This window comes from Meles meles, chromosome 17 (assembly GCF_922984935.1).
Source record: "Meles meles chromosome 17, mMelMel3.1 paternal haplotype, whole genome shotgun sequence".
Taxonomy (NCBI): Eukaryota; Metazoa; Chordata; class Mammalia; order Carnivora; family Mustelidae; genus Meles; species Meles meles.
In genome coordinates, this window is record NC_060082.1 from 39,849,973 (window position 1) to 39,862,874 (window position 12,902).

At 50.3% G+C, this 12,902-nt stretch overlaps 1 protein-coding gene across 1 annotated transcript; it reads left to right on the forward strand.

The window, feature by feature from the left end:
• The first annotated feature begins 2,395 nt into the window (after positions 1–2,395).
• Positions 2,396–4,653, forward strand: LOC123927475 (protein FAM71A-like). Its single transcript, XM_045982072.1, has one exon. It carries the CDS (start codon positions 2,931–2,933, stop codon positions 4,473–4,475), a length of 1,545 nt encoding a protein of 514 aa, XP_045838028.1. The 5' UTR covers positions 2,396–2,930; the 3' UTR covers positions 4,476–4,653.
• Positions 4,654–12,902: the final 8,249 nt, after the last annotated feature.

Below are 12,902 nucleotides of genomic sequence, written 5' to 3' on the forward strand. Positions count from 1 at the left end.
CTAACCCCAGAAGCTTCTCAGTTTGTCTTCTCAAAAACTGCTCTCAGGAAGGAATCTGCACCAACGCTTAAAGGGTGGGTTGAGGATGAATGATTACAACAGCTACTATTTACTGAGTTCCTGGATACGCTCAATACTTCACGTGCATTATCTCGTTGAATCCTCACAGCAACTCTTAGCCCATTTTACAGATGAGGAAATGGAAAGCTGAGTCACACCACTGACCTTTCTAAAGGGTTCCAAGCAGGAATGTATATGTGCATTGTGTAAGAGAGAGAGAAACTACAACATAAAGTTTACCACCGTACCCACTCTAGACAGAGTGAAACTCAGTACCTTCAGAGTGCTGTGAGACCATCCCTACTATCTAGTTCCAGATTTTCATCCCCACTGTAGGGGCCTGATTAGCCAGAGGAACTTACTTGTAAACCCCGGATATAGGGGCGGGCCAGGCCAGATAGCCGTATCCAATCAGTGGGGTGCGCATATATTAACTCTGGTTAGTTGAAATCTCATTGGCCACCCGTGTGTCGGCTGGGCTCAACCACCTGTATAAAGGTTAGTCTGTGAGGCTGGGGTTGGGGGGGGAAGAGAAGTAGGAGGAGTTAGAAAAGCCGTTAGAGTAGCCGTTGGGAGCCGTTAGGGTAGTCGTTAGGGTAGCCGTTGGGAGCCGTTAGGGTAGTCGTAGGCATGATAGCGTCCGGGTGGACCCGCCTCGCTGCCCTGTGCCGGGGCCCCGCCGGGACCCGCCTCGCCGCCTTGAGCCACGGCCTCGCCGGAGCGGCCTTGTCTGGAGCAGCCTCTTCATGCTCAGAGCGGCCTCCTCCGGGGAGTGGCCTTGTTGGAGTGGCCTCATGGGGAGCAGAGTCTGTGTCGTCAGGGTTGTAGTCCTCGTCTCTTTGTCATCGGGAGCCGCATCCTCCTCGTCGTGGCCTCTACGTAAGAGATGGCCCCGACCGGTCGGTTTGGTTTCTGATGCATGGTGTGAAATAAAGCTTTGCTTGATTTTCGCTTTGTGTCAGTCTCGTTCCTTTGATCACGGACCCTAACACCCACAAAGTAAATCCTGTTCCTGTTCATTAAGCAGTTGCTCCCTACACTCCTCTCCCTCCAGCCCCAGTCAACCTCTAATCTAATATCTATCTATGGATTGGCCTCTTCTGGAACATTTCATCTAAATGAAATCATACAGTATGTGGCCTTTTTGCATCCAGCTTCTTGCACTTAGCATCCTATTTTCAGGATTCATCCCTGTTGGAGCACGTAGCACTACTCATTTCTTTTTACAGCTGAATAACATCCCACTGTATGGATAGACCACCTTTTATTTGTCCTTTCACCTGTTGATGAACACGTGTGTGCATCTTAACAGAAAGGTCTTTATTTTCAAGGAATGAATCCCAAATGTCGGATTTTGGGCATAACATCAAACCGGGAGATACGAGAGTTGGGAGCAGGTAATCTTTCTAGAACTTTCAAGCAACAAGTTTAGAAATCACGTACTCTGTGGCTAGCTGTGTGGGAGGGGCAGTAAAGCAGGACGTACATGCTCCCCACAGGTGTTGCTGCTTCCAAAGCACACCTGTTGCCCCAGGAGGCTGCTTGGCAAACTCTTGGAATCGCAGATGACATCTCAGCACCCCCCCCAACCCCCGCTTCATTGCACTGGAGGAGAAGGGACGAAAACCTGGGTGGGGGGGTCTTGAGAGAGAATAACCAGGTTTCCACAGATGGGCTGCTTGTGGAAGCACAAGCGAGGGGAGGAACCAAGATGCCCCCCTGTAAAATTTAATTCCCAATTCAGCCCAGCCACTGTCTGAAGTAGTGTCTTAGGTTCTCTCCACAACATCCATACACACAGGGAGTCGTGCAACTTCCGACAGTGCCGCAGAAAGTTCTTAAATCAGTCTGGTTTAAAACCTGTGGCTGGCCCAAGCTGTGGGGAGCGAAATACTATGGTGGTTCCAAACAAGGCTTTAGAATCCAGTAGACCTGCCCGTAAACATGGCCTCTACAACCATTAGTTCCGTGAAGTTGGGCTGATGATGTCACCTCCCTCTCCTCATAAAACGGGGCAGTGGGAACAGTACCAAACCTGATGGACTCTCATGGTCGTATGTGGAGAACACGGCCGGGTGCCTAGGGGAGGCTGTTTTTCATGTCATCATTAATGGCTGTTAATGGCTGTTAGCAGCCATGTCTACTGCAATCTTATGAAGGAACAGGTTAAGCATCAAGACTGCCAGTTCTGGGTTCTTGGATAAAATGAAACCAAGAGCTCAAATGGTTCAAACATATCCCATCGTCTTATAGTAATTCCTATAGATTTTGTCCAGTTCCTGAATCTTCCGAATTTGGGGGAGGGAAAAAAATTCCCCACACAAAATTGTTCCATTTGAAGACATTTTTATTTGGATACCCGCCTGGGTCCCTGGCAGGGTGGGCCTATCCTCTGTGGGGTCAATGGGGCATTTGGGGGGAGGATGATGGCCCTGCCCTGAGGGAGTGTCTGCGGGATGACAACAAAGGGGTATGTGACAGTGACAGGTCACAAAGGGCAGCAGAGGATAAATAGGGCTGTGCAGGGTGCAGGCTGAGAGAGAGGTTAGTCTCTCACCAGGACTGCAGTTCGCAGTTCGCAGTTCGCAGTTCGCAGTTCCCAGTTCGCAGCCTATCAGGAAGATTAAAAAGTGAGGGACAGCACCGTCCATCTCTATACCCTTGCAGAGCTTCAGTCTGAGGTCCAGGCACCCACCAGCATCCCCTCGGTCACCCTCAGAGCCCCCCACCTTGACCCCTGTCTCTGGGAGGTTCTGAGCCAAAGCGGGGGCCTGTGGCCTGTGGCCTGTGGCCTGTGGGGCGCGGTGGGCTTGGGAACCCTGCCACAGAGCCAGCTGAGTGCCGCAGGAGTGGGGCTGCACGCTTTGCCAATGCAACCAGGCGGAGGAGGAGAAGCTCCAGAGACCAGCCCCCAGACCAACCCCCACCCCCTGCCCAGCCCACTATTTCTATCCAGTCTGCCCTCCAGAGCCCACAGTGCCTCCTGGGTGGGCATGTTCGACACCCCCATGGGGAAACTCCAACGACAGCTCCGCAAGGGAGAATACCATCTTTTAAAAAATATACCCATATTTGAAAGCGATTTCATTCAAATTTCAAAGAAGGGAGAAGTTGCTGATGTGCACAATCAAGTAAGAATGGTGACTGTGGGCATCATATCCACCAGCCCCGGCCTCCCTCTCCCAGACGTCATGCTGCTGGCGAGCCCCGACGCCGACTCTGAAGAGGACTCCGACGGGGGCCAGACCACCAAGGGAAAAGGCCGCAAGCCTTCCGGGACCCTGGAGCTCACCAGGCTCCTTCCCTTGATGTTTGTGCGGATTTCCATTCACGACCGCGAGAAACAACAGCTGCGCCTCAAGTTCGCCACGGGCCGCTGCTGCTACCTGCAGCTGAGCCCCCCTCTGGATGCACGCGAAGACCTCTTCCCCTACTGGGAAAAGCTCGTTCACCTCCTGCGGCCGCCAGTGGACAGTCACAGCAGTACCTACAGCATTCCAGCGGAGGACAAGCTGGGCATGCCCCTGTGTGAACAACAGGACGGGTGGTACCCAGCAGGGGCAGATCTCCAAGAAGGGGATCAGGACCAGGTCAGCATCAGGAGCCTCCACGTGGACTCTGAGGTGGCCGGGGTCACCTCTGCAGCTTTCGCTGGCGGGGAGGAGACCTTTCAGGACCCCCCCACACCCAACAGCCTGTCGACTCTAGCTGCCCCAACAACAAAAGCTACGGGGCTCTACAGCGAGTCGGCAGCAGAGGCCAGGACCGAGGCGGCGGCCGGCGGGGAGGCCGCGGAGGCCGCGGCAGTGGCGGCCGCAGAGACAGCGGCAGAGCTCGCAGCGGGGGAGGCCCGCGTATGCCTGCCGTTCGCCGGGACCGGAGCTGCCGGCAAGCCTGCGGGAGACGCCGCCGCGGACGGGTCGGAAGGCCAGCTCCTCTGGGACGCGCGGAGCTCGGCGGGCAGTCGGGAGCCGGTGGAAAGGCCGCTCCGCAGGGGCGGGAAGGGGCGGAGGGGGCGGAGGGGGCGCCGGGAGAAGGAGGGAGCCCCCCGCAGTTCCCGCCACCACAGGGCCGCCGAGAACCGCCACAAGGCCCCGGGGAACAACATCACCCCGAAGGCCTCCAGCCGCTCCTCAGGCAGCCACAGAGCAGCGCGGGAGGACAGGAAGGACAAGGGCCGCAGCAGCCCCGCGCGCGGCAGGCACGCCCCCGACGACGCCATCAGCCCCGCCCCCGACGACGCCATCAGCCCCGCCCCCGACAACGCCATCAGCCCCGCCCCCATCGCCGAGAAGTCCGGGACCTCTCACAAGTCGGGGCGGAGCCTCTTCGCCGGCGGTTTGGGCTCGGGCACCAAGATGTTCCGCAGGATCCGCGGGTTCCTGAGGAACCTGAGAGCCAGGCTCACTGCCTGAAGCGCGGCCTCCCAACACGGCCGCGACGTGGACGACACGTTGGTCAAGACGGCGGGAAGGAGCGGCATGGAGGCCATCGCCGAGGCGGCGGCGAGCAGCCACGGCCGGGAGAGCGCGGGGAGCGGGACGTCTGAGCTCATGCAGATACTGAACTTCGATACCCATTTCCAAGACTCAGATTTCCGCAGCTGGGGACGTATCCCCGGATACCCCATTCTAGCTCTCCTCACTAATTTTTTAAAATAAAATATATTACAATCTGAGAATGGCATGCTGCATTCTGTTTGAATTTCTAGGTCCTGCAACCCAGTAGTGACCTCACAGCGGGGCTGCCTCCTAAGAGCCAAGGGTCCAGTCGAGGACCGCCCCCACCTCACACCCACGCTCAGAGCCAAAGCATCCTGCCTCAAGGCCTGTCTGGCTTGTTTCCTGGGGCCACAGCTGAAAGTCAAACTCTGGCCCAGAAAGCTCCACCTCCCCTATTTCTCTAGTTTTATAAATGTTCCTAACCCCTGAAGGTCCATAGACAAAAACAGGGACAGAGAACGGGGAGACTCCCCATCTCTACAGGCTATTCAGTGGAGGGAAGAGGGGACACTGAGCAGCAGCCTCTGCTGGCAATATTCTCAGCTAGACTGAGAACCTGTATATACCCAGGGTGTATACCAAGGAAAGAACTTGCTAAGGTAGTGAGAACGTTTATAGCAAAAAGTAGCAAAACACCGCAAGCAGCCCAAGTTACCATCAACACAGCTGACAATAGAGTGGGATGTGAAAGAGATGAAACATGCAACAGTGCGCAGCTGCATACTCTGGCCAAGGATAAAAACCTATTCTGTGGCTGTAAATCTATTCCACCTATAGAATAGTTCAAAAACAAGATCGAAAGTACGTGTAGTAAAAAAATTAAATTAAAATTAAAATTTTAAAAGTACACGTGGGACAAAAACAAGGGAACAGTACATACAAAATTCAGGACACTGTGAAAAAGCAAGACAGGATCATGAGGCGAAGACTGGGCTTTCAGTGCTGTTGGAAATGTTCTGTTCGGCAATCAGATCTCTGCAGTCTGAATGGTCCAAGAAATTCCGGGATAGTTATGATATTACTGCTCCAGACATACCAATGCCTTCCCTTACGTTTTCACTCTTATGTACGCACGGAAGTGTTTGTCTTATGTCGGGAAGGTCTGGTCTCTCTAAATTGGGTTCTGGGTTCTTGTAATAATTTACCTATGGTAAATGTAATCTCTATCTTACAGATAAGAGCACTGAGGCTCAGAAAAGTGAACTTGGGGGCGCCTGGGTGGCTCAGCGGGTTAAAGCCTCTGCCTTCAGCTCAGGTCATGATCCCAGGGTCCTGGGATCGAGCCCCGCATCAGGCTCTCTGCTTAGCGCAGAACCTGCTTCCTCCTCTCTCTCTCTCTGCCTGCCTCTCTGCCTACTTGTAATCTCTATCTGTCAAATAAATAAATCTTTAAAAAAAAAAAAAAGAAAAGTGAACTTGTTCCTATGGCACAGTGGAACCTTTGCAGAACAGTGACCCACTCCTTTATGCAAAGCGTTTCCACCACTGTGTTCCAAAACTCTGCACCAAATGTACCAGATTAAGGGGAGTGAGGGATGGGAGCTGGGGGACTCCTGGTACTGAGCCACTGCGAGCTGTCTTTTGAATTTCCGTGAGTTCACAGCCGTCAGCCGGTCTTATCTCAAGAGTGTCCAGACCACCCTTGAGCGGTGTCTGGCCCCCAGACTTCTATCCCCAGCCTCTGTGTGACCTGCGCTGCAGCCATAAACAGCCTGGGATTCCAGGGACCAGTCGGGAATCTCCCTACAATCCATTCCTCCCACCGGCACTAATTAAACTTTGGTACGGAGAAACAATTTAAAGGGGTTTCTCCTTACCAAGTCTCCCCTTCAGAGTTCAGAAAACAAATCCTTAAACTTCACGTGAGGGAGATTATTTGTTAGGTCCCAGCATATGTGTTTGGCCCTTCAGTGGGAGAGGAGTATCTTCTCTTTGTAAAGGGAAGGGTGGTGGTGGCCATGGGGCAGGAGCATGGATGAGGAAGGAAAGGAGCCAGGGACCCCCACACAGTCACCGTTTCCTCAGGCCAAACAATGTTCACAACCCCAGAATGGAGAATTATTGGAGTGAGTCAAGTTATTCTTAAAGAATAGAATAGGGGGCACCTGGGTGGCTCAGTGGGTTGAGCTGCTGCTTTCGGCTCAGGTCATGATCTCAGGGTCCTGGGATCGAGTCCCACATAGGGCTCTCTGCTCAGCAGCGAGCCTGCTTCCCTCTCTCTCTCTCTGCCTGCCTCTCTATCTACTTGTGATCTCTCTCTGTCAAATAAATAAATGAATAAAAATCTAAAAAAAAAAAAAAAGAATAGAACACGCCAAAGATTAGTTACAGTTTGGCCCTGTGAGGAAAACAATCTCAGGATCATTAACCCAGAGCTTCAGAGAAGACTCGTTGCTGCTGTGGGGAGACAGAATTAATAGTTGACTTGTAACCAGCTTTTCCCTGGACTCAAGGCAGCGAAGTTACAAAAAGATCACATCCCATTTCTTTGACCCTCTGATTTCCACACAGGCAAGTGCAGGTAAACGCGGGTCTGGAATAAAGACATCTGCATAGCATTGGCTGTTAAACAGCACTTAGCCGGTTTAAGTTCTTTTTTTTTTTTTTTAGAGACATTTTATTTATTTATTTCACAGAGAGATCACAAGTAGGCAGAGAGACAGGCAGAGAAAGAGGGAGGAAGTAGGCTCCCCACTGAGGAGAAAGCCCCATGTGGGGCTCGATCCCAGGACCCTGAGATCATGACCTGAGCCTAAGGCAGAGGCTTAACCCACTGAGCCACCCAGGTGCCCCAAAAGTTCTTTAATGATTTAAAGTTCTTCTGATTCTCCCAGGTCTCCGTTTGGCAGGTCAGCAAAGGGGAATTCAGAGCATTTAAAGGACTTGCTCAAGGTGAGGTGATGGTTCAGAGAGGGGTGAGGCAACACCTTCCATGTATCACTGACTGAGTGTTAGCTCGGCCTCCCGCAGGGAGCTGCAGAGGGGATGGGGAAAACAGGACAGGCTTGAGCACTCATCCCAACTCTAAATGGCAGACACAAGGAGAGACGTGTGTTCAGGGCACAGGATCCATTCCGAGGAGGGGTTCCGGTGCATGGGAAGGAGTCTGAGGTCTGGGACGGGTTCACAGAGGAATCAGCAGCTTTAAGGGTGACTAGGGCTCTGCCAGGCGGAGGAAGTATGGGTATCTAGGGCACAGCATGGAGAGGTGCAGGTCACAGAAAAGAATGTGTGCAAAGTACAAAAACCTGAAATATCACGATGTGTTGAGCAATTACAGGCATTTCAGTATGGCCGGTTGGAGCCCAAGGGGAGAAGAGAGACGTGAGGCTGGAGAATCAGGCCGCTGGAACTTCGAGCACCTGGGGTGCTGTGTGAATGTCTGGGCCCTGGGAGCCATTGTAAACAGGGTGGACAGCTGGTGGCCAGGGGGCTGTCTGGAGACCGGCGATGCTCCAGAAAGCTGGGATTGTATTAATCCTGGCCAGAGATGAAGAAACCTAATCCTGGGTGATGTTGGGGAAACAGAAGGGGGCAGAGTCAGGAGGTGTTGAGAAGATGGCACAGGACAGTTTTCCATCCCACATCCTGGAGGGACACGGAGCTCATGGCATAAGTTCAGCACTCATCTAAAGGAGGGAGAACAGACCAAGGGGAAGTGCCCTTCCCCACGGTGACCGTTGGTGTAAAGGGGATAGCAAGAAGAGAGGGTTCTGGAAGCAAGGAGGAGTGTCTGAAGATATAAAACAGCTTCTAGGTGGCTAGGGGGTAAAACATCAGGATAAGGCAGCCAAAGGGAACTGGACAGGAGACGAGAGCTCCTTGAGCTGTTCCTTGTGTATCTGGGCAAGATGGATTCACACAAACCCTCCTCCACTATACAGGTAAGAGTCGCCCAGTAGAGCCCCTTGTGGCCACATCCTGGTGCTACGGGCTATTGCTTGCATGATGGGAGCCAGGACTGACGCTAAGGGGCAGTCACCCCTTCCCTTTGTCACACCACAATTAGCCTAATGCCAGTCCCAGACTTGTGAGCTGGGGGAGGCAGGGGTGGGGGGTGCGAAATGTCTTTCATCCAGGCTGCATGGCTCCCGGGGCAGGGGAATGGCAGAGTGTGGAGTGGCCACAAGACGGGTACCCTAGGAACTTGGGGGTTCCAACTCTAGGGGATAATGAGTGACCATCCAGAATAGGGCTAGGGTGGAATTAGTGTCACGGTCTCTCTGCAGCCTGGAAGTCATTCGAGAAACAACTGTTGAGCACCTATTGTGGGCAAGATCATTCATGTATACACACACATACCAGTAGCGCAAATCAGAGTGCGGTGGCGGCCTTGGGTAGTGTATAGAAGGAGGCGTCAGAGAAGGGAAGGTCTGAGCAGAGAGATGATGGAGAACAAGGAGGACCTGGGAGCTTGGGGGTCTTGGGCGATGTTTCTAGATGACAGACAAGAACAGCGTGCCCAGGATATCATGTGTTTAGGGTATAGGGTGGGGGAGGGCAGTGGGAAGGGGGTGAGGGTGTGTTGGGAAATGAGGCTGGAAGCGGAAATGAGACCACGGCATAAAGGAGACCAGGAATGCTACATAAACCCCTGGACCCCATGATCTTCATTGCTGCAAATGGGACCTATAATCCAGAAATGAAGGGCACATAGAGCTGCATTTTCCTGGAGCAGAAGAGCAGGAGAACTTAAAATGTGTTATGGAGGTTCATGTTTTCCCACCCTCTGTAAGTGGGTGTTTTCCCACAAGTGTGCGGAGGAAATGATACCACTCATCTTGGGGGCAACCGGAGGACCCAGTCAGGAGCCCCATGTGACACGCCAGTATGCCATTCCAATGTTGCCGTTTTCTACATGTGCCGTGACCTGCAGAAGTCTGGGAAAGATCTTTCTAGAAATGCGCTTGCGTGCACACAATACAGTTGGCAGTAAGGAGCCTCGGAGAAGCACCTTCCTTGGAGGGCTGGCCTCTTTCCCCCAGTTTCAGTTGCTGCTAAACACGTTGCCCCTGTTTCTTTCTCTCACGGACATAGTCATAGCCCCAGCACCTTGCCATATGCAATTTACATGAGATTAAAGAAGGAGAAATTAAAAGTCTCCTTTTTATTAAATTTAATTTTAAAAATTAATTAAATTTAAAGTTTTCATAATTAAATTGAATTAATTTCAATTAATTAAATTAATTAATTAATTTAAAAGTTTTTCATAAAACTTTTTAGAAAGTTAGTTATTTAAAGAACTATCCTTTGCTTCGCGAGCATGTCCTTCCTCCTGTTTTTAACATTTGAGTTTGAGAGATAACATACGTACGAGAAGCCCCCCTCGTGTTCTCTACCACCCGGGGTAACCATTATCCTAACCTCTGACATCGGAGACTCATTTTGCTTCTTTTTCCACTTTAGGTAAATGGAATCACATTGTATGTATTCTTTGACTCTGATTTCTTTCCCTCAACATCATAGTCATGAGATTTGTCCATGATTTTTGTGGCAATTATTCCTTCTCACAGCTATATTTCATTACAGACATATACTACAATTTATTGATTCATTCAGCCATTGGTGGGTGTTCGAGTTATTTCCAGTTTGGGGCTACTAAGAATAGTGCTGCTGTGAACATTTATACGCAGATCTTTGGGCAAAAAATATGCATACGTTTCTGTCAGACATACACTTAGAAATGGAATTGAATATACACATACGTTCAGTCCTACATGCTAATTCCACAGTGACAGTGCCATTCCGCGCTCCCACCAGGAATGCGTGGGAGCTCTGCTGTTTCCACATCCTTGCCAACATTTGCTGTTGCTCATCTCTTTCCTTCTAACCAATCCGCTGGGATGGGTGCCTTTTCTCCCTTTCCCATGAAAATATACTTTTTAAAAACATAATATGGTGACCTATAGCAAATGGTAACTTCGTTGTAATGTCCTGGATAGGCAAAGTTAGAAGTTGGCTTCCCAATTAGTTTTGAAATCTCACACATCTCTGAGCTCATGGTGGTCATGGGTAGTCAGATTGGCTTCCCTCAGAGCAAATATCTCAAGATAGCCAAGTGGAAGCTGCTTCTCCCCTGCCTTCTTCCCTCAGAAGGCACCCAATGGAACTGCTCCCACATTCTACTGGTTACAAGTGAGTCAGAAGGGCAACCCAGGTTTTAAGGGAGAGAAATTGAACTTTTTCTTCTTCATAGGGCAATGACAAGACCACATTGCAAAAGGACGCGGGGGCGGCGATGGTAGTGTGGCCTGCTTTGGAAAACAAGATTTGCCGCTCCCTCACCCCCCACTGTAACAAAGTCAGCCGGGCCGGGATGGACCTGAGGAGCCTGAGGTCACTGCGCCACCTCCAGGTTTCCCACTTTCCCTCTCCTCAGCTCCCCTCTTACGTGCTTCCTTCTTTTTATTTTCTTACCCCTTTCTTGTCTTCCCGCTTTCAGTCAATTGAACTCATAAGAACCCGCAAGGGACGTCTTGTGGTCCCCTTCTCCCTATCTCTCGCCACATGCCTTCAGGCTCATTGACCCCCAGGAAACAGAGAGAGTACTGGGACACCTAGAACCACAAAGCATGTCAGACCCAGAAGGATCTCGACTAATCCCAGATGTACTTTACATATGAGGAAGTTGAGGCCTAGAGAGGAGAGGGGCTTTCCCAAGGTCAGCGGCAGAGTTCTGGCCGGCACAGCCAAAACCTAGGCCACAGTGGGTCTCAAAGCATATCTACAGCTTTTCCTTCCATTTCTGACTTCCTGGAACTAAAGCCATTTGTTTGTTTCACGTCCACTCCCTCAACTTTATGATGTCATTTCGGCCTCTTGGCCAAGGGGCAAAATCAGAGAGGCCCCTCCCAGCCCTGGCCCGGGACCCAGCCTTCAGAGATGGACAGGGGGTCTTGTGGACGGACCAAGTCAGGCTTAGGGCAACCGGGCCCCCTCCAACCGACCGACCGGACCCAGACACAAGGGCTCCTTTCTGATGCTGAAATCCAAGAATCCTCTAAACTTGACCATCAAGTAACAACCAGTTCAACCAAGGCGCCCTTGCTCTATGCCTGCACACAAAGGTATCCCTAACAGGCTAGAAATAAAAATGGGCTGCTCTGCCACTAACTTAATCTTTCTTGGGAGAGAGAGTAGCTTCATTCCAGGTTCAGACTCCTGAGCACATGAATGGGAAGCTTGTTCCTCTGAACTCCTGCGCGGTTCAAGTTAACCCCTGCGACACCAGTGTCCTGATTGTGCTGCTTTGCGTGCACATCAGGTATGATAAAGTAGAAATTGCAAAATGTTATAGGGCTTATAAGGACTATAGTTTTATATATATATAAAAACAAGACCATCAGTGACAGGGATGGTAAACAGATATATACAGTTGGAAGATTTCTACATTTTATGTGAATTTTATGGATATCATAACTCCTAGAGTGTCCACTAAAAAACTGGATAAACAGGATAGCTAAAAAGCCAATCAATTAAAATGTAGTTCTAAAACAAACTAATCCAAACAGATAAACAATACAACGGTGAACCTAAAACCTGACTCTACAGTAATCACAGCTTATGTGAATGAACAGGAATTAAAAGGTGGAGTCTGTCAGAACAGAGAGAAGCGTTAAGACCCAAGTTATACGCTGTGTATAGGAATCCCACTCACTTTAAGTAGAAAGACCAAGAGAGGCAGAAAGTGGGGTATTAGGCACACAGAACGCATTAGAAGGCTGGAGAAGCTCACATCAGATAAAACAGAATTGGACACAAAAGGTATTAGCAGAGATAAAGAGGGGAATTTCCTAACAATAAAATGGTCAGCTCATTAGGAGGATGTAACATAACCGAGTAACAGGCCCTCAGAATATGAAGCAGAATTGGAAACAGACAATTGCACAATCATAACAGAAGATTTTAACACCTCACAACACCTCACAGACACAAAAAGTCTGAAGACACAGATGATGTGAACAATAGCATTAATTACATAACCTAACTGGTATTAGAGAACAAATTCACCCATTTTGGAGTATGTATTCTTTTCTTTTTTTAAAATTTATTTATTTATTTTTGGAGTATGTATTCTTTTCAAGTGAATGTGGAACCTTCACCAAGACAGACCATACACATATGACGCATACTGGGTCATATGAAGAGTCTTTTTTTAAAAGATTTTATTTATTTGACAGACAGAGATCATAAGTAGGCAGAGAGAGGGGGGAAGGCAGGCTTCCAGCTAAGCCCAGAGCCCGATGCGGGGCTCAATCTCAAGATCATGACCTGAGGCAAAGGCAGAGGCTTTAACCCACTGAGCCACCCAGGAGCCCCTGTATGAGAAGTCTTGATAAA